This window comes from Ovis canadensis, chromosome 2, assembly GCF_042477335.2.
Source record: "Ovis canadensis isolate MfBH-ARS-UI-01 breed Bighorn chromosome 2, ARS-UI_OviCan_v2, whole genome shotgun sequence".
Classification (NCBI taxonomy): domain Eukaryota; kingdom Metazoa; phylum Chordata; class Mammalia; order Artiodactyla; family Bovidae; genus Ovis; species Ovis canadensis.
Genome location: NC_091246.1, coordinates 136,430,771 through 136,452,688, shown reverse-complemented (window position 1 = coordinate 136,452,688; position 21,918 = coordinate 136,430,771). Strand labels below are relative to the sequence as shown.

Genomic DNA, 21,918 nt, shown 5'->3' with positions numbered 1-21,918 from the left:
ATACCTGGAAATATATATGTATGCTGAAATAAACCCATTTGGTTACTGTTCTAATGTCTATTGAAATTTTCAAGTAAAATTATTGTGTCCCATGTAACAAATACAGCTGCTGTCAACATTCTAAAGCAGTTTCTCAAAGAACAACCAGAATGTTTGTTAACAGAAGCCTACAAAAGTTTGTGTAGCCAGTAACCTACATAGTTATTAGTAAATATAACTTAAAAATTCACTTAAAGAGGTTGAAATACATAGTTGATTTTTTTCCTCAATAATTAGATGTAGAATTAAAAAATGCAAGTCTCAGAACATAGTCTAATCCCATCTCTATACTTGATTTTAGGGCTGAGAAGTGATGTCTAATCCTATTTCTTATACAAAGCAAAATACATATATTTGTGTTGAAATATATGTGGTCCAAATAGATATATACCGAAAGGTTATATTTATGAGAAGGAATAGGATTAGAGACAGATGAGGAACGGTAAGGTTTTAGATCTATAATTTGTAATTTTGTTTGCATTTTTATCAATGACTTTATGTACCTTTATACAAATAAAAATGAAATTAGATGCAGTAAAAACGAAAAATGGAAAATGTTTCCTCTACTTCAAAAAAAAAAAAAAAAGGAAACAGCTATTTGACACCCTAAATGGTAAGGAACGTGACCAGCCTCTCTTTTTGTATTTCTCCACAGAGGAAGTATGAAAGGGAGATGCTCAAAGTGATGTCAAGATTCTCAGGGGAATAATCTTAGAAGCAAATTTTAGAAAAGAGCAAAACATCCTCGGTAATGCTAGTACAGTGTATGTGTGTGTTTGTGTGTGTGTGCACGCTCAGTAGCTTTGTCGTGTCTGACTCTTTGGGACCCCACAGACTATAGCCCATGAGGCTCCTCTGTCCATGGGATTTCCCAGGCAAGAATACTGGAGTGGATTGCCATTTCCTCCTCCAGGGGAATCTTCCTGACCCAGGGATGGAACCCACGTCTCTTGTATCTCCTGCATTGGCAGGTGGATTCTTGTACCACCGCATCACCTGGGAAGCCCACAGCATATCCACAGTAGTAGACAAACAACTTTTATCTCAGCATGAAAGTTCACAGGAAACTATTACCATCTATGAGAGCATTCAAATCAACAATTCACCTTTGGATGATGTATAGAATAAACTCATAAAAGAGAAGTATCAGTGAGAAAGACACAAAAGCCTATCACAGTGCCTGTCATCTTTTTCAAGTTTTATCCAAACTCTCGTCTTTGGATTTAGTGATATCTAATATTTTTATGTGACAGTTTAAAGATCTACCGTGTTGGATTATTACAGCAATATAAAATCCAGATATAAATGGCATGGAAAGATGAGACAGCAATTGCTAAGCACACCCACTTCTGAAATACAGAGAAGGCTGGCATCATCCTGTTAGAACCAGCAGATAGACATCAGCCAGTGTCAACTGGGGACAGTGTTCCTAAACTGAAGAAGAGTGTTTCAGGAGAGAATAACCTATGTGATGGTTAAGCTTGTGAGTCTGAAGTCATCTTGTACTAACCATCAACCATGCAATAACAGGTCATTTTGTATTTCTAAAGAAATTCTGCATGCACAGAGTTCACTAAGGGGATCCTATCTATATATCATTCACATCTCTAAATCATTCTAACAGTTGATTATAAGGATATTCTTTGAAGAGAAATTTCAAAGGAAAAACAAAACCCTGGGAGGTGATCTGGTTTTCCCTGTAGATCATTACCAGAAATTTTGGAGTCACTGTGTAACTTATATCTATATTTCAACTTGTTGTTTGGCATCTTTTTTAAAAAGACAACCCAATAAACAGACAATGCTTTACTCAGAAAAAGCTTCCCCAATGTTCTAATATTAACCTTTGTCTCAGGGATATTTTCTTTTCCCTACTGTTCTTTTTACAGTCAGTATAGGATGGAAGTGGCAACAGGGGGACACTTTTCAAAGACCCTCTTTTTAGTTTTGCTTACACAAGGGGCAGGGAGTTTTCCACCAGCTAAGTATGAAGTGGTTCACAAAATTGGAAGGAGGATAATATAAGAAACTTCATCTTTTCACCAGGAATCAGAGTACTGGACTGAATTATGGGTTGACTTAGGAAGTATAATTCCTTTTATTTCATGTAATATCTGGAAGTCATTTCTCATCATATAGAAAATCAGCTAGTATTAATGCTCCTACACAGTGAGAAACAAATATTGGACTTCATGTTTGAAAAAAGATAACTTCCTATGCTCAGGCAACCTGAATTTCAAGGGAAGTTAATACTTATACCTCACCTACTAAGACAAAATGAATCAGATGTATCTGTAATTTGACCCTTGTAGGTGTATTTCACCTAGTTTATTTCTTTTCAGGAAAGAAAATTATCTGTGGGACTTTTTCCCAAAATAATCTGTGAGTTGGACTTCATTGTCCAAACTGTGAAAAACAAACCTTGAAAGTTACAATGAGGTTTCTGCTCCTCCTTTTAACTTTTAAACGAGTTCATGAGATTGCCTACCTCAATTTTAGTGTTCTAATACTAATCTCCTTTCTTTCATTATTTTGGCTTTAAGTCCTGAATTTTCAGTTTGGAAATATCATATTTTTCAAAGCTAGTGCTTTATCATAATGAAGCAGTGCTCTCACATCAAAATGAACGTACTGCCACTTGACAGAGAAGTTAAAAGGGACATTTCCAATAACTACCTTACACTAAATATAACACCTCCTTTAAACTGTTCTTTGAGCCTCACATTTTGAAATTGGGTTCTTCAAAAAAACTGCAGAATTCAAGAAAAATCATGATCTTCTTAGGTCCAGACTTTTTCCTTCCATATATTTTAACAAGCTCAAACTACGGAAATTCAACTACATGCCTTAGAGAGTACTCTATCATATGCTATGCTGACAAGTCAAACATTCTATGGACTATTCTGCAGTTGCCTTATCATAAGAAGCAGCAAAACTCCAACTGTTAGTTAACAAGAACATGTTAGATCAGCATTTTCTAGTAATCCTGTAATCAGAAGTAATTGTTTGATTTAGTAATTGCATTATTATTATTTAAAGAGAGAAATATATCAAAATGGCTTATGGGTAAAAATTCCCATTTTTACTTAATATTTGCCAATTTTAATTAATTGCATTTATTTCTGTTTGAAGGTATACATTCACAGCATTAAAAATTTTATTTTGACAATCAAAATTTAAATGTATATAACTTGGTTATTCCGCTGTTTTAAAAAAAAATCTGATCACAATGTCTATTCAGAAAGAAAGGGTTTTCAGGAGTGTCATCCATTTACTCTGAAGTGGAGAAGGGAAAGTTTTTTTTTAACAAACCTCCAAGGCATTTTCAAAAAATTCAGAGGTCAATCTGAGAAGGTCCCTCCTCCTCTCAAGCATGGATACCAGGGCTGCCCATGCTTCGCCCAGCGTCTCGGCCATGGCATCATAGACCTGACTCTGATCCTTGTTCTCTTCAGCAGTCCTGTCTGCTTCTTGCAGGAGTTCCCATACTCGATCTTCCAAAGCCTAAGTCCAGGAATAAAAAAAAAAGGCAGAGTGTCACTCCGTGTAAGAACTTGGGATCATATTTCAAACACATAGATTTTTGAAATTATATGTAGTTTAGGAAGGCCTGGAAAATCCCATGGATGGAGGAGCCTGGTGGGCTGCAGTCCACGGGATCACTAAGAGAGGGACACGACTGAGCGACTTCACTTTCACTTTTCATTTTCATGCTTTGGAGAAGGAAACGGCAACCCACTCCAGTGTTCTTGCCTGGAGAATCCCAGGGATGGGGGAGCCTGGTGGGCTGCCGTCTATGGGGTCACTAAGAGAGGGACACGACTGAGCGACTTCACTTTCACTTTTCACTTTCATGCATTGGAGAAGGAAATGGCAACCCACCCCAGTGTTCCTGTCTGGAGAATCCCAGGGACGGGGGAGCCTGGTGGGCTGCCGTCTCTGGGGTCACACAGAGGCGGACACGACTGACGCGACTTAGCAGCAGCAGCAGCAGCAGAGTATTTATAAACACAAATCGTTGTGCAGGCAGCTAGTACAGCATACAGGAGGGAGCAGTTGAGACTGCGGTAAACTGGGGAGCATAGCCAGGCTAAAGGCATCCACATTTGAATGTTGTTGAAACACCATCAGTTCAGTTCAGTGATTTATTAAAAAAAAATGTATGACTACATACACAGGGGTACGAATACTATGCCAACTTCACATTTCACAAAAAGAGAACTAATTGAAACACTTCTAGAAAGCAGTAATCATGAAAAAATATTGTGACAAATGAACCCAGTAAAACTTTTTATTCTAAATAGTTGTTACTGTTAATAAGCTTGTGAAGCTTAATGTAAATGTTAAGAGTAAGTTCTTGAAAGTGAATAGTCATAATGTAAAAATTGGAATATCTGTAACCAAGGCTGCATATTGCTTGAACAAACTGTGGAAGAGGAAGGGCAACATGTGCCTTCATAATTGTCTCATTTGGGGACAGGAGGAGGATCCCACAGATCCTACTCTGTTCTTGATATTGGCACCAAAATCAAGGCACAATTTTAAAATATAATACATTAACAATAACATGAATAAATTCTAAAATGTCAACAGAAAAGGAAACTAAACATGTGATGATGCAAAATACAACAAAGAAAATGAAGTAAATAAGAATACATTTATTAGGACACACAAACCAAAATGATAGGAATATAATTCAATATCAGTTAACACTCAAAACATGAATGCGTTAATTTTTTCAATTAAAAGGCAAACAGTATCAGATTAAGGGGGGAAAATTCAACTAATTTATATTTGCTGGAGTCATCCCTCAACTAAAAAGATATAAAATCTTAAAATAAAGAGATGAGATATATTAGCAGAGACAAAAATAAAGGAGAATTAGAAGGAAATGGCAACCCACTCCAGTGTTCTTGCTTGGAGAATCCCAGGGACAGGGGAGCCTGGAGGGCTGCTGTCTATGGGGTCACACAGAGTCAGACACAACTGAAGCGACTTAGCAGCAGCAGCAGCAGCAGCAGCAATGTTAATCTCAGACAAATTAGAAATCAAAACAAAAAAATCATTGTGATTAAAAAACAGTACTTTATATTGATCAGTTACACACTTCACAGGGGAAATAAGGCACTCATGATGTTTATGACATTAAAATATTTAAAGTAGGTATGTGCCTGCATGCTAAGTTGCCTCAGTCATGTCCAACTCTTTGACACCCTATGAACTGTAGCCTGCCAGGCTCCTCTGTCTCTGGGATCCTCCAGGCAAGAATACCAGAGTGGGTGGCCATGCCCTTCTCCAGGGGGTGTTCTTGACCCCGGGACTGGATCCACGTCTTTTAACTCTCCTGCACTGGCAGGTGGGTTCTTTACCACTGGCGCCACCTATACCCAGTCAGACCAAAATGCAATACAAGTAGAAATAAACAACAAAAGACTAGATGATGAAAGAAATCTCTTAGAAATTTTAAGAAAACACTTTAAAGAAAAATTCCTAGATCAAATAAAGAAAAAGCTATAAATACAGGCTATTTAGAAGAAAAAAGTTACAATGAGGCTACTATGTTTAAAACTTAAGATACACAGATATTTTATGCTTAGATGAAATTCATAGCATTAGACAACTTTCTTTTTGAAAGAAAGAAAAAATGCATTAAACATTCAAGTCTAAATTATAGAAAAAGACTCCTAAATTAAGACAAAAATTAAAGGGGATTAACTTACTAAATATAAAATCAGAAATTAACAAATGAGAGATACCTATAAGAATCAATTTTTTAACAGGTTGAGTCACTGAAAATCCAAATGAAATATAAAAACATCTGACAGGTGGGATCAGGATGGCAGAGTGGGAAGAAGCTGAGCTCATGTCCTCCCACAGACAAACCAACACTACAATTACATATAGAACAACTCATTCTGAGAAACATCTGAAGACTAGTATAAACGGCTCTTCCAAAATTAAGGAAAATTTTGAAAACTACATCAAGATGGAGAGAAGCGGCAGAGATGTAATGTAGTCAGTATACATACCACCAGTGCAGGGATCCACAAGTGGAAAGGGATATCACAGATTCAAAGGTCCTAAGGAGCAAGGGGTTCAAGCCTCATGTTGGGCACCTCAGCCTTTGGTACGAGCACTACAGGACAAGGCTCCCTTAACTGACTTTGAAAACCAGCAGGGCTTCTGTAGAGCTAGAGCACTGTACTAAACTGAGACTCTTAGGAGGCTTGTACACTAACTTACTCACTTGAGTCTCAGTGCAGAGGCAAAAGTTTGAAAAGTGCCTGTTGCTCTAGCCAGCCTGCCCAAGTTGTCCAGTACATGCAGTCTATTAATACATAGGAGATGAAGGAAAGTTATTACCAACCTAGACAGCATATTAAAAAGCAGAGACATTACTTTGCTGACAAAGGTCCATCTATTCAAAGCTATGGTTTTTCCAGTAGTCATGTATGGATGTGAGAGTTGGACCATAAAGAAAGCTGAGTGCCAAAGAATTGATGCTTTTGAACTGTGGTGTTGGAGAAGACTTCTTGAGAGTTCCTTGGACTGCAAAGAGATCAAACCAGTCAATCTTAAAGGAAATCAGTCCTGAATATTCATTGGAACGACTGATGTTGAAGTTGAAGCTCCAATACTTTGGCCACCTGATGCGAAGAACTGATTCATTGGAAAAGATCCTGATGTTGGGAAAGATTGAAGGTGGAAGGAGAAGGGGATGACAGAGGATGAGATGATTGGATGGCATCACTGACTTGATGGGCATGGGTGTGAGCAAGCTCTGGGAGTTGGTGAAGGACATGGAGGCCTGGTGTGCTGCAGTGCATGGGATCACAAAGAGTCGGACATGACTGAACTGAACTGATGCTCCTACTCAAGATCATACCTTCAAGATTGGGAGAAGTAACTGCTTTGTCTAACCCATAGAAACAAACACAGAAAACCAAACTAAAATGAGGAATTTGTTCCAAATGAAAGAACAAGATAAAACCCAGGGTTTTATTCTAGTGAAAAAAACCCTAATGAAATGGAGATAAGTATTAGGTTGATACACAAGTAATTGTGGTTTCGGACCATGAATTATAAATCATTTTAACTAGCCTCAAACACATCTTTACTAATCAGAATAGGAACCATTACAATCAACACATTGTTGCTGATGAGAAATAAAGTTGTTTACTCTTGTAGCATAAAAATCCATGCTTCAGGATTCGATGAACTCTTGGAAAGCATTTTCTGTCTCCTGTTGGTTGTGGAAACATTTCCCCTGCAAAAAGTTGTTGAGATACTTGAAGAAGTGGTAGTTGGTTGACAAGAGGTCAGGTGAATATGGCGGATGAGGCATAACTTTGTAGCCCAATTTGTTCAACTTCTGAAGCTTTGGTTGGGTGATGGGCAGTCAGGTGTTGTGAAGAACTGGGCCCATTCTGTTGACCAACACTAGCTGCAGGCATTGCATTTCTCAGTGCATCTCATCGATTTGCTCAGCATATTTCTCAGATGTAACAGGTTTTGCAGGATTCAGAAAGCTGTGAATCAGACTATCAGTAGACCACCAAACTGAACATCAGATTCTTTTTTCTTTTTTGGTGTAAGCTTGGTTTTAGGAAGTGCTTTGGAGCTTCTTCTCAGTCCAATCCGAGCTGGACATCACAGGTTGTCATATAAAATCCACTTTTCAATGCACGTCACAATCCAATCAAAAATAGTTCGTTGTTGTGTAGAATAAGAAAAGACAACACTTCAAAACAACAATTTTTTTTATTTTCTATCAGCTCATGAGGCAACTACTTACCGAACTATTTCAACTTTCCAATTTCCTTCAAATGATGAATTACCACAAAATGGTCAACACTGAGTTCTGCAGCAACTTCTCATGTAGTTGTAAGAGTATCAGCTTCAGTGATTGCTCTTAATTCGTCACTGTCACTTTCTGATGGCCAGCCACTGCATTTCTCATCTCAAGGCGATGGTCTCCTTTGCAAAACTTCTTAAATCACCACTGCACTGTATGTTCATTAGCAGTTCCTGCATCAAATGCGTTATTGATGTTGCGCGTTATCTCTGCTGCTTTACAACCCATTTTGTACTTGAATAAAAAAAATCACTCAAATTTGTTTTTTGTCTAATATCATTTCTATAGTCTAAAATAAAGTAAACAGGAAGTAATAAGTCACTAGCAAAAAAAACAAAGTGAGAAATGAGCATTTAAAATGATGTATAACATAACCAGACTTCCCTGGTGGTGCAGACGGTAAAGCGTCTGTCTACAATGCGGGAGACCCGGGTTTGATCCCTGAGTTGGGAAGATCCCCTGGAGAAGGAAATGGCAATCCACTCCAGGACTATTGCCTGGAAAATCCCATGGGCAGAGGAGCCCGGTAGGCTACAGTCCACAGGGTCCCAGAGTCAGACACGATTGAGCGATTTCACTATATTCACTATATTACATAACCACACTTAAGAATGTATTCCAGTATGAAAGGGCAAAGTTTAACAATGTAAAACTGCAATTACTTTTGCACCAACCTAACTGCCTGATAAAAAGTACAAAGTGAAACTGCTAGTTGCTCAGTCATGTCTGACTCCTTGCGACCCCAGGGATTGTAACCTGCCAGACTCCTCAATCCATGGAATTCTCCATCAAGAATACTGGAGGGGTTTGCCATTTCCTTCTCCAGGGGATCTTCCCAACTCAGGGATAGAACCCACGTCTCCTGTGTCTCCTGCATTGGCAAGTGGATCCTTCAATGTCTGAGCCACCGGAGAAGCCCAAGTAGTCCAAAGCAACAGTCATAAAGTCACACACCAAACTCAGAAGAAGAATGGAGGAACACAATAAGAATTCCAACAGAGGTAAGAAATATAAAAAGAACCAATAAACATAAAACAGATATAAACTGAAATAAAGACACATGTATTGAAAGAGACACAGAATTGAAAGAGACACATGTACCCCAATGTTCATCGCAGCACTGTTTATAATAGCCAGGACATGGAAGCAACCTAGATGTCCACCAACAGATGAATGGACAAGAAAGCGGTGGTACATATACACAATGGAGTATTACTCAGCCATTAAAAAGAATACATTTGAATCAGTTCTAATGAAGTGGATGAAACTGGAGCCTATTATACAGAGTGAAGTAAACCAGGAAGAAAAACACCAATACAGTATACTAACACATATATATGGAATTTAGAAAGATGGTAATGATAACCCTGTATGCAAGACAGCAAAAGAGACACAGATGTAAAGAACAGACTTTTGGACTCTGTGGGAGAGGGAGAGGCTGGGATGATTTGCGAGAATGGCATTGAAACATGTATACTATCATGTAAGAAATGAATTGCCAGTCTAGGTTCGATACAGGATACGGGATGCTTGGGGCTGGTGCACTGGGATGACCCAGAGAGATGATATGGGGAGGGTGGTGGGAGGGGGGTTCAGGGTTGGGAACTCATGTACACCTGTGGTGGATTCATGTCAATATATGGCAAAACCAATACAGTATTGTAAAGTAAAAAAATAAAAAAAAATTTTTAAAGGCAAAAAAAAACACACCCAGATATAAAAAGAGCTAAAGAATACAATAACTGAAATAATATACTAGAGGGAATAAAGTACAGATTAGGTGATGCAAAAGAACACATACCCAATCTGAAAGACAAACTAGCGGAAATCAGAACAATGATAGTTTAAGAAAGCTCTGGGACAAATTGAGAGTATAAACACTTGCATACAGGCGTCCCAGGACAAAGAGAGAACGGGGCATGTTGTTGCAAATGGCTACATTTCATTCTCTTTTATGGGTGAGTAATATTCCATTGTAAATATACACCACATCTTCTTTATCCATTCATCTGTTGATGGACACTTAGGCGGATTTCAATTCTTGACTATTGTAAATAATGCTGCTGATAAACATTGGGGTTGCTTGTTACCCTAGCATAGCCAGGTAGATTCACAAATGTAAAATTATTTGTTATGCATTAGACATTCAAGGGTCTCTCATACTTAATAAAGAAAGACAATAAAATTCATAATGCAACAAAGAGCCAGACAATTTCATACTGAATTCAAAACTTCCCTCAGGTAGAGTGGGTTGAACATGCCAATCAACTAACTCTTCAGAGACATCTATTGAACACTTGCCCACTCCACCCTCTTTGGTATTTAGGCTAACCACACATATGATTGCCTAAATTGCCAGGACAGTTAGATCAAACGTGTGTACTTTCTTAGTTTCCTCCTTACGTGACAAGGGCTGGCTAATTTTATATTGTCCATGTTTTTTCCATTTTATATATTTTACCATTAAAATGGAATAACTTGGCCTCAATTTTTACTTATGATGGCTCAAGACTTAAATTAGAAGTTTTAAATTCTAAGATACTACAATCATATGACAAAGGCTGAATCATATAACAAAGAACTGAAAGCAGAAAAACTTGACAGTCTCATGACAGAGATGCAGAAGGGAATAAGAAATAATGAGCAATAAACTCATTCTAGAGCAAAGTAAGTGAATGCTTAGACTTTCAGTGATATTTCTCAGGTTTGACAAGATGGTGGTAAGATGAATCTGAAAGTTGGCTACTTCTCTATCAAATAGGGTTGCCTTTGGAAGTATATTTAGCCTTATCAAATACATTTAGGTTTCTCTTAATACAGTTCTTTTCCTACTGACGTGACACTTTGTAAACAAATAATACAGGAGTTTTGGGGACAGGCAACTTGAAGGACTACAGTTCTGGTTTTCTATATTTCCTTGGGATTTTCCCATGACCTCCAGTATGAACTGTAAAATGTTTGATTCACTGTAATCCCAAGGCTGGAAAATTCTTGCAGAACTTTCTGGGTTTAATTTGGTAAAAATTACACTTGGTATTTTTCCAAGGAAGCCAGTTGACATCTGTCTTGAAGATTTGTAGAAAACTAACTGCTCCAAATGCTCTTGGAATTCAGATCACTCTTGAGGTGCTGGGATCAAGGCCAGGTACAATTAATGTCCCCCTATCAAACACCATTGGAAATAACGGAGGAGACAGGGATTTCAACAGAGTGAACTAGGTAGGATTCATAGAATAGAGACGTTTCTAAGCCAATCTAAAATCTAAGATAATAACCAGTTGGGGTTTATTTCTGGGATATTCCTGGAATGGATGCTGATCTGTACACAAGGCAAAATTCCACCATACAGGTGTTTGATGTATAGTGCTTGGATCTCTGTGATACTTCTTCCCCAACCTTGGTAAAAAGTGTTAGAAGTCCACTCATTGCTTACTGTTCTATTTTAATCCTGATTCCTCAAGAAGACTACCTCTTTCTTCCCTCAAGGAATAGGATCTATCAGTTTGGTAGCCTGAAACACAAAGGCAAGTAAAGTTCTACTGGAGAGGGCTAAAAAACCCATGTACGTTAATGATGATTTCAAATCTGTGAAACAGACACAAGAGATCTAAGTCCTATCTCGCTCATGTTTACAGCTCCAGTACCAGTCATGTTAAGGCATTTCTAATTGTCATCATGTGTTTGTGTGATTTATGGGGGAGGAGTTCAGTGAAGAATTGTCCTCCCAAATAATAATCTTACTGAAAAACACTGAATGCCTTAAACAAATGTTTGTGATAGAATGTATGAGAGGTCTACGAGGTTTCATTTACTTTCTCTTGAAAATCATTTCACTTTATTTCACAGGCTGTTAGAGAGTTTAGAGGCCACTTATAAAATTTGACATCAGCCTTAGGAAGTGTCTAACAAAACTGAAACATAGACCCATTCTAGACCAACAGGGCTCCTTTAGTTTAGGAGCAAAACCTTCCATAGTTTTTGGAAAAATACTTTTCTTAGATGGTCCCAAATTTTGCCTCCTCGTTTCCCAGAGTGCCACAGATCCCAGATTTCCCATAGTTGTCAAGAAAACCCTTGACAACACCCTGCAAGTCTATGTCTCTTATTCCTTATATACACTTAAAGAGTTCTTTTAAAATGTTCATAGGATTAATGTATCATGAAAATTAAAACCAGGTAACCTTGAGGGATATAACTTTGAACACCTGAAGTGAGCCCACCTTCACCCCATCTCTTCAAATGGCCTCTCTCAACTGTGGGAGACACAGGTTCGATCCCTAGGTCGGGAAGATCCCCTGGAGAAGGAAACGGCAACCCACTCCTGTATTCTTTCCTGGGAAATCCCACGGACTGAAGAGTCTGGTGGACTACAGCAAATTGGATAGCAAAGAGTCAGACACGACTGGGTGGTTACGCATGCAGTTGCTGTTGGCTATAGTGGGACTTCTTACCTAATTGAAGGGAAGCTGCTCTTCCAGGTTGAAGACTATCAAAAGCCGTAAGGTCAAAAGATAAATTACTATCAGAAAACATACCTAAAGGGGGAGAAATCTCATTTTTGCATGTCTTATTTTTTTAGCACAGTAAAAATACTGCAGTGCAAACAATAAAATTTGTATAGTGTTTTATAGTTTAAATGTTTATATATTATCCCCACAGCACTTAAAATATCCTCAGTCAATAGGAATCTATAGCAAGTTATTTCACTTGGATAGAAAGGGGCTCTTTATCCTCCATTATAGCTAAAATCAGTCACTTGTTCAAACACAATACAATCATATTTTCAACGACTCCTAGGATTCAGAGCAGATAATACCTAATGGAACCTGATGTTATTCAAGAGCGTATTTACTCATCCACGTTCTCAACCACTCATCAAGAATTTTTCAAGCATCTCTTCATCAAATGATACAAACTGTACTAATATATCTGAAAATTGAGGAGAGAAGCATCTAGTTTGGATTGTATTGTTTTCCTTTCTTTGATGCTTCAGCTTTTTCTTAATCCTCATTTACTTCTCAATTCTCTTCTGAATAGCTTCTATTCCCACCATGCCAGTGAAATATTCTTGTATAGATCCACAATGACCTTGCATTTGTCAAGGCTAAATAATCTTCATTTAATCATTTGTTTGTGATTAATACTGCTATGTGCTCCTTAAATTTTTTTTTCTTCCATCAACTACAAGTATACTTTGATTTTCCTTCTGTGCTTTGGCACTCTTTTACAGGCTCACTTTTTCTGCCTAATTTTTAAATGTCTAGGTGTCTGTTGTGCTTCCCTGCTGGCTTAGACAGTAAAGAATCTGCCTGCAATGCATGAGACCCAGGTTCGACCCCTGGGTTGGGAAGATCCCCTGGAGAAGAGAATGGCAACCCACTCCAGTATTCTTGCCTTGAGAATTCCATGGATAGAGGAGGAGCCTGGTGGGCTATAGTCCATGGGGTTGCAAAGAGTTGGACACGGCTGAGTGACTAACACTCAGAGTGACTTTCACTCTTGGATGTCTGTTAGGGGAGGTCACTGAAAGGACATGGCCTGGTGGTTGACCTGTAAGCTGGGTCCAGGCAATTAGAGGCTCCTCACTCCCTGCTCTATGTTTAGTAGGTTTACATTCCTGGCTTCCAGAAGTTGCCCCCACAGACACAGCTTTGAGACAGTGATGTGGTATTGAGACTATCTGGATGGAACACATGACTGAATGCAGTGAAAGACTCTATACGAACTTTTAAGATTTGGCAGACAGGGGTGTGGCTGCCCAGGACAAGCCTCCTAAATAAGTTCTCTTGGTTGTTAAACCTACCACCGGCCATCTGGAGCGGTCCATCTCTTTGTTTCTCCCTGCCCTCCACACAGGGGATCAGCTTCCGATTACATCCAGGTAGCTTCCTAGGTTGTGGAGCCACAGTGCTCCAGGAAACCACAGTCTTTGCTCATTTCTTCTCACTCAACAAGTAGGTGTCAGGGGTAGGATGAGGGAGCTTATAATAAAATCACTTGTGTGACTTTTTTCAAACTATATTCAACTTCTTCACAAAATTTTAATGTGGTCTCAAGGGCAAGTGACCCCAAAGTCTGAATGGACTATCACAATGAGCCACTAGTACTGATTAGACTGTGTTTCTACACAATCCATGAGGGAAGGAGGGGAAGAGAAAAAGAAAATCATTATTTAACACTTCTTTCCAAGTGAGTGCCTAAGTTCTTATTACTACAATCACTGTCTATGTAATTTGTTTCTCCTGATTTTTAAACTGTATTGAAAAATTGTGCCCAAACACCCAACAGCAGTCTCATATTCAAGACATCTAAAACTGATCATGCCATCTTCTCAACCAAATCTCCCACTCCCCTGGCTTTCATGGGCAGAAACATGGAAGACAACTTTTATTCCTCTCTCCCCCATATCTCCTTCAATTCCAGGATCTAATTAGTCAACATCCTATATTTCATTCAAACTTTCTCCTTCCTCTGTTTCCACTCCCCAATCCGCCTCCTTACCCTGGTTTAGTCTCTCACTTCTCACATGGATTCCTACAATGGCCTCTCAACTTGTCTTCCTGCCTCCCAGCTCACCCTTACCCAATCCATTCTCTGCCCTGATGCCATGTAGGTTTTTCTAAATCAGAAATACGACCACTTCCTTTAGCAACTTATCAATCTTTCAACGGCTTTCAAATGATTTTAAGATAAAAATGCAAACTGTAAGCACAGCAAGTAAGACCCTCAGTGCCTGATTCTCTTTCTGATCTTCTCTCTGCTCACTCCCTCTCTGCTCACTCTCACTGCTCTCCAGCCTTCTGACAGTCTTGTGGTTCCCTAACTTTCCCACGGCTTAACCTCCCAGTCTCAGCCCAGAACACTTTTCCTTGTTGCCATCCCCTCTTCTCTCTCTCTCCTGTGACTCACCGTACTTGAGAAATTCTTCATCATCCTTCAACACACTGTTTAATTTTGACTCTTTCAGCAACTCTTTCCTCACCCTCAGCCTCCATGAATCTGAGATATTTACCCCTTTAGAGTGCTTTCCACTATTATAGCAATTATTATAGTGATTTTTTTCTACTTTTCTGATTATCAAAAATGTCATTTCATATTAAAAATGAGTAAAAATATTTTTTAAATCATTAAAAAAAATAACCTATAATCCCACTACCCAGAGATAACCACCATTAATATTCTTATGGTTTTACCTACATACACACACACATACACACACACTTAAAATCATATAGTATAGATCAGAGATCAGAAAACTATGGCCTACAGTCCAAATCCAGCCTGCCATCTGTTTTCATGTGGTCTGCAAGCTATGAACAGGCTTTATATTTTTTAAATGGTTGAAAATGAAAATTTTAAAACTACTATTGATATTTCCTGACACACCAAAACTATACAAAATTCAAATTTCAATGTCCATAAATAAATTTTTATTGACAAACAACATGCCCAATTGTTTATGCACTGTCTGTGGCTGTTTTCACATTAAAATAGCAGAGTTTTATCAATTTCAACTCTCAAATTTACATGACCCACAAAGTCTAAAATATTAACCAATGTGACCTATTACTGGAAAATGTTTGCTCACCTCTGATGTAGAAAGTTATGTGTTGTTTTTCTGCTTAACATTATGAGTTCTTTCAATATTTTCTATATTTATAATGTTTTGTCGTTTTTGTTGTTCAGTTGCTCAGTCATGTCCAACTCTGTGACCCCATGGACTGTAGCATGCCAGGCTCCTCTGTCCTTCACCATCTCCTTGAGTTTGCTCAAACTCACGTCCATTGAGCTGGTTTTGCCATCCAACCATATCATCCTCTGTCTTCCCCTTCTCCCCCTGCCTTCAATTTTACCCATCATCAGGGTCTTTTCTAATGAGTTGGCTCTTTCTGTCAGGTGGCCAAAGTATTGGAGCAAAGTATTATTATGTTTAGTCATTGTCTAATAGCATCCGGTCCCATCACTTCATGGGAAATAGATGGCGAAACAGTGGAAACAGTGTCAGACTTTATTTTTGGGGGCTCCAAAATCACTGCAGATGGTGACTGCAGACATGAAATTGAAAGATGCTTGCTCCTTGGAAGAAAAGTTATGACCAACCTAGACAGCATATTCAAAAGCAGAGACATTACTTTGCTGACTAAGGTCCATCTAGTCAAGGCTATGGTTTTTCTTGTGGTCATGTATGGATGTGAGAGTTGGACTGTGAAGAAGGCTGAGCGCCGAAGAATTGATGCTTTTGAACTGTGGTGTTGGAGAAGACTCTTGAGAGTCCCTTGGACTGCAAGGAGATCCAACCAGTCCATTCTGAAGGAGATCAGTCCTGGGGTTTCTTTGGAAGGAATGATGCTGAAGCTGAAACTCCAGTACTTTGGCCACCTCATGCGAAGAGTTGACTCATTGGAAAAGATTCTGATGCGGGGAGGGATTGGGGGCAAGAGGAGAAGGGGATGACAGAGAATGAGATGGCTGGATGGCATCACCGACTCAATGAACGTGAGTTTGAGTGAACCCCAGATGGACAGGGAGGCTTGGCGTGCCGCGATTCATGGGGTTGCAAAGAGTCGGACACGACTGAGCGACTGAACTGAACTGAACTGAACTGAATACCCATTAGTAGGGTGCCATAACTTAAGTATCCTCCTATTGTTAAATATTAAACTTTGCCTCCATTTTTAACTATTGTAAAATATATCAGGCTGAGTCAGTTCTAACAATCTTCATTTCATTTGACTTCTTGATCCTTTCACATAAATCTTTGTGGCTCTTTCTTATTCCCCAAAAATAAATTCCTAAGAGTGGAATGATTGGGTTAAAGGTTATCCCACTTTTTCAATGCTCTTGATTCAATTGCTAAAGTTGTTCTCTAAAAAGTTTGTACCTACTGACTAGCACCATTACAATATATAATGACTGTCTTTCTATATATCTGACTTCCCACTAAGCCTTGAGGACAGTGACTTTTTAAACTCTCAGAAGGCAATGGTATCCCACTCCAGCACTCTTGCTTGGAAAATCCCATGGACAGAGGAGCCTGGTGGGCTGCAGTCCATGGGGTTTCTAAGAGTCGGACACGACTGAGCAAGTTCACTTTCACTTTTCACTTTCATGCATTGGAGAAGGCAATGGCAACCCACTCCAGTGTTCTTGCCTGGAGAATCCCAGGGATGGGGGAGCCTGGTGGGCTGCCGTCTATGGGGTTGCAGAGTTGGACATGACTGAAGTGACTTAGCAATAGCAGCAGCATACAGCAGAGTACAAGATTCATAGGAAGCACACAGTGGATGTGTGAGGAATGTGTAGCCAGGCCCATTTCCAGTATAGTAGAGCAGTGTTTCTCAATCTTGAGAACTCAGAACTCAAAAAAACGAGTTTGCACACTCCCAGTTTGAAAAACCACTTAAAAAAAAAAAGTCAAACTACTCCTTCAGAGATACCACATGAAAAATACAAGTGTAAGCTCTGAAATTTAGCAACTTAAATATCTTAAGATCATCCCATTAAAAACTTGTAATAACTCAGGTTCACATGGATCTCTGAGAATGTGTCTCTGAAGTCCTAGGGATCTAAGAAGCACGATTTGAGAAACAATGAGACAGATGACATAGGATGATGAGCAGGGCCTTGGGGGAGGCACCTCGCTGTCAAATGTGTAGCTGCAGAGACACCAAACTGCCCCAGAGATGCTCCCTGCTGACAAGCTGTGTGATCAATACCTTCCAACCAGCAAGAAACCACTTCTGCCCACTCAGTCTTGTGGCGGTACCACTTGGAGAAGGTAAAAAGTAGGGAAAGCTGCAAGTGGGAAAAAACCATAGGATTGAACCAAAAGGATTGGAGGAGTATGTTTAAAAAGGGGAGAGATGTGCTGGATAACAAAACACCTGGAAATTAGGAAACCTCAAGAATAGAGGCAGATGTGGCAGGGTTAACAGAATCCAGAGATGAAGTCTTCCCAGAGTTTGATGCAGGAAGGTTGAAGGTTAAGGACAGGGTAATGGATGGTGTGAAGCTCCTAGGAAGCATCAACAACACATCAAACTGATATGTTTCACAAACATAAAGAGTACTTGATATTATTCTTGTGGAGTCACAATAGCTATGAAGTATATGCTGCCAGGAAACATAAGTGAAAGTTGAGCAATTACTCTGATAATTTCATTGATGCATTTAGTCAATCTGGAAAATGAAATGAAGAATTTTTTGCTCAGTGCTTGCTTCTGGAATAATTATTTCAACTGTCTATTTTAACATTTCTTGATGAAATTTAAAAATTTACTTCTCACAGGAGGAAATAAGGTTTGCTCATGAAGAAAATTTTAAGGTACTACCCTGCCTTTCGGAGAAGGCAATGGCACCCCACTCTAGTGCTCTTGCCTGGAAAATCCCATGAACGGAGGAGCCTGGTAGGCTGCAGTCCATGGGGTCGCTAAGAGTCGGACACGACTGAGCGACTTCACTTTCACTTTTCACTTTCATGCATTGGAGAAGGAAATGGCAACCCACTCCAGTATTCTTGCCTGGAGAATCCCAGAGATGGGGGAGCCCGGTGGGCTGCCGTCTATGGGGTTGCACAGAGTCGGAGATGACTGAAGTGACTTAATAACAGTAGCAATCCTGCCTTTCAGGCTCAAAAATGATGTTTTTCTCATCAACAAAAATTCATAAAATCGAAGTGATATTAAACTGGTGGTGATGTACTGGCCACAGTACACAATAATAATGTTTCCTTTGTGATGCAAGGTATGCAGTATAACATAGTGAATTAAGACACAGAAGCTGCAGTCCACATGTTAGATCCACTTTAGCAGCTCTGAACATTTTATGAGCTAATTTTTCTCATTAAGTCTTGGCCTATTGTAAAATGGGAACAACAATACCACCTACCTTTTAAGGTTTTATGAAGATTGACCAAAGTAATCCATGGAAGCTCTTAGTACAGTGCCTGGTATATAGTAAGCATTCAATAAATGTCTGAAATGAGTCTGAAATCCATGTTTAAGAATGGCATGTTGCATTCTGGGATTTGCAGTTTCTGTTGTCTGAAGGCAATATGAATGACTAGAAAGCAAGCATTCATAAATGTGAGCTATTATTTTAGCTACATTACTAGTATAATTTTTGCATACTTATAAAAACATTGGATGGAGAATATATTGAGGTCCCTGCGGGAATAAACAAAATGACTTCAAACCTTTAATAGAAAATGATTTCCAATTAGAAGTGCCTACATGAATGCCAATCACTATAGCCTTCACTAATAATTTCAGAACTAATAAAAGTCCAAAATATATTAATAAGACATTTAAATCTGAGTCCAAATAACAGTGAGCTACTTCCAAAGAACAAGTATGTTAGAAAGAATTGATTTTAGAACATTTTAGAAAGAATTGCTCCTCCAGAAAAATTCTCAATTGATCATTTTGTCCTTAAATTTTATACTAGTTCACTATGGTGAAATGGCTATTTTTTTAATGTATGAAAATAATTTTATCACATATACAGATGAGGTAGACAGTACAAATATTTTGCTTCTTAAAATTGAATATAGAAAGGTACTAAACCTGACAAAGGTCTACGTTTAGTAAAGTTCAAGTGAGCATTTTGGACTTCACCAGTTCAGTTCAGTTCAGTCGCTCAGTCATGTCCGACTCTTTGCGACCCCATGAATCGCAGCACGCCAGGCCTCCCTCTCCATCACCATCTCCCAGAGTTCACTCAGACTCACGTCCATTGAGTCAGTGATGCCATCCAGCCACCTGATCCTCGGTTGTCCCCTTCTCCTCCTGTCCCCAATCCCTCCCAGCATCAGAGTCTTTTCCAATGAGTCAACTCTTCTCATGAGGTGGCCAAAGTACTGGAGTTTCAGCTTTAACATCATTCCTTCCAAAGAACACCCAGGGCTGATCTCCTTTAGAATGGACTGGTTGGATCTCCTTGCAGTCCAAGGGATTCTCAAGAATCTTCTCCAACAACACAGTTCAAAAGCATCAATTCTTTGGCACTCAGTTTTCTTCACAGTCCAACTCTCACATCCATACATAACCACTGGAGAAACCATAGCCTTGACTAGAGGGACCTTTGGTGGCAAAGTAATGTCTCTGCTTTTCAATATGCTATCTATGTTGGTCATAACTTTCCTTCCAAGGAGTAAGCATAGTAAATCCTATTATCTCATCAAACTGAGTGGGAAATCTATGTTCAAGAATGGAATGTTGCATTCTGGGATTTGCAGTTCCTATTGGCTGAGAGCTATATGAATGACTAGGAAGACATCAACATATTCCTTTTTATGCCTCACTAAAATGAAGTAAACGTATGTGAAAGTAAACAGGTTCTGTCATTTTCACAACCACATTTCCAATGCTGATATAAAATGCATTCTAAATCAAAGTGTATAGTGGTCTCCTGCTATTTCTTCTAATGCTAAGAACTGTCCTGACCAATTTGTTTCAAAATGCATCATACAATTCATACTAATGACTAATTTGTTAAGAATTGCCATTTGCTGATGGGTGAATTATGTTTATATATAAATATAACAGTCTTTGAATTAATAAATATTATAATTTATTGTCAATCTGATTCTAATTCTACTGCCAAGCATTTTCATTATTAGATCACATTTCAGAGTCAGGATTAAGATATCACCTGAAATTAGTTGCCTACAAATGAGATCTGAATATCAATTTTCTAATGTGTTCTTGAAAACACACCACATGCTCTCTATCAGGTAATCTAAAATATATCCTAAGTACAGAAGAGCATAAAATCTAGTTTGGAAAGCTGAAGAATTTCTTTTGGCTTCTTGAGAGTGTGAAATTACCAAACATACCAAAATTCAGAGAATATTTTAGGATAATCTATTTAAGTCAAAAATAGAACAAAACAAGTTAACCCCAAAGTGGGATGTATTTAGAGATGGCTTACATATAGGATTTATCTATGAAAAAATATAACAATAAGAAAAAAGTAATATTGCAATGAAGGAGCACAGCACACTGCACTCTATAAAGAGCTTTTGTTACCAGAGATAACAAATAATGACACAAGAGGAATGGGATGTTTGTTTCCCATCCTTAACCTGATTCAATACAGTGTGTGTTTCTTAATACAAGGTACTTCCCTGGGATACTCTGCACTTTCCTCTCTTCCAGATGAGGCAACACCTCATTTCCCTCCTCTCTGTAACCCCAGAGAAAATACACTTCCACCAGCCACAAGGAAACCCACCAGCTATCAACTACCCGGTATCGCCATTACTGAGCCTCCCTCTTAGGCAGCTCCAAGGCTGCCCTTGAAGGATCTGTGCCTGAAATAAAGCTCTGTGGCCTTCTTCTCTGTCTCCCTTATATCAATTCCTTGGCCAGAATTCTGCCCCAATTTCCCTCAACAAAGTCCAGCTTGTTTATCTGAGTTTCATTTGCAGGTAATATTACTTGAGATATCACTTGATTATAATTTGTTATTTGCATTTACATGTATGGGGTAAAGAGGGAGAGAAAAAAGAAATTAAACAATGTGAATGCACCTTTGTTCAATGTTATCAGCTTCTAAATCCTTTCTAAGATGTCAGTATATGGCAAAGAAGTCCCCAAGAGGAAATCAGTGGGGGTTTTCATATGAAACTGTCCAAACAGTATTCAACAACCACTCTGTAGGATACTGCAGATGTCCACAGCCATCTAAGAGATTAACTAGATGATGTCTAAGGTCCCATCAAATTCCATGGTTTTGCAATACAGTAATTCATTAATTCACTCAGCATTTATTGAGTACTTACAACTTACAAGGTAAAAGCAGCAGCTGAAATCTAGACACTTTGATTGCAACATGTTTAACTTTGTTTCCTACCATATTTCAATATTAAAGTTGGTGTTTTAAGAGGCTCATAGTAGTCAAGTCCTTATTGAAATACAAAAATAAAAGCACTGTCTATACTATTGAAGAAATCTATTTTTTTCTCAGTGATAGGACATAATTTGGTTTTGCCATTGAAGACGTCACCTTTTCTTCCTTTTCTA

The 21,918-nt window shown here is 38.8% G+C and overlaps 1 protein-coding gene across 7 annotated transcripts in view; it reads right to left on the bottom strand.

Annotated features, from left to right (window-relative positions):
• CCDC141 (coiled-coil domain containing 141) overlaps positions 1-21,918 on the bottom strand; it is a 248,238-nt gene that overhangs the window by 186,362 nt on the left and 39,958 nt on the right. For 6 of the 7 annotated variants that reach the window (XM_069577068.1, XM_069577070.1, XM_069577075.1 and 3 more), the window contains exon 3: positions 3,352-3,543. In XM_069577068.1, the coding sequence (XP_069433169.1) occupies positions 3,352-3,543 (192 nt within the window). Of the gene's footprint in view, positions 1-3,351; positions 3,544-7,834; positions 8,068-21,918 lie in introns of all 7 variants that reach the window. The other variant, XM_069577074.1, reaches the window with a different exon arrangement.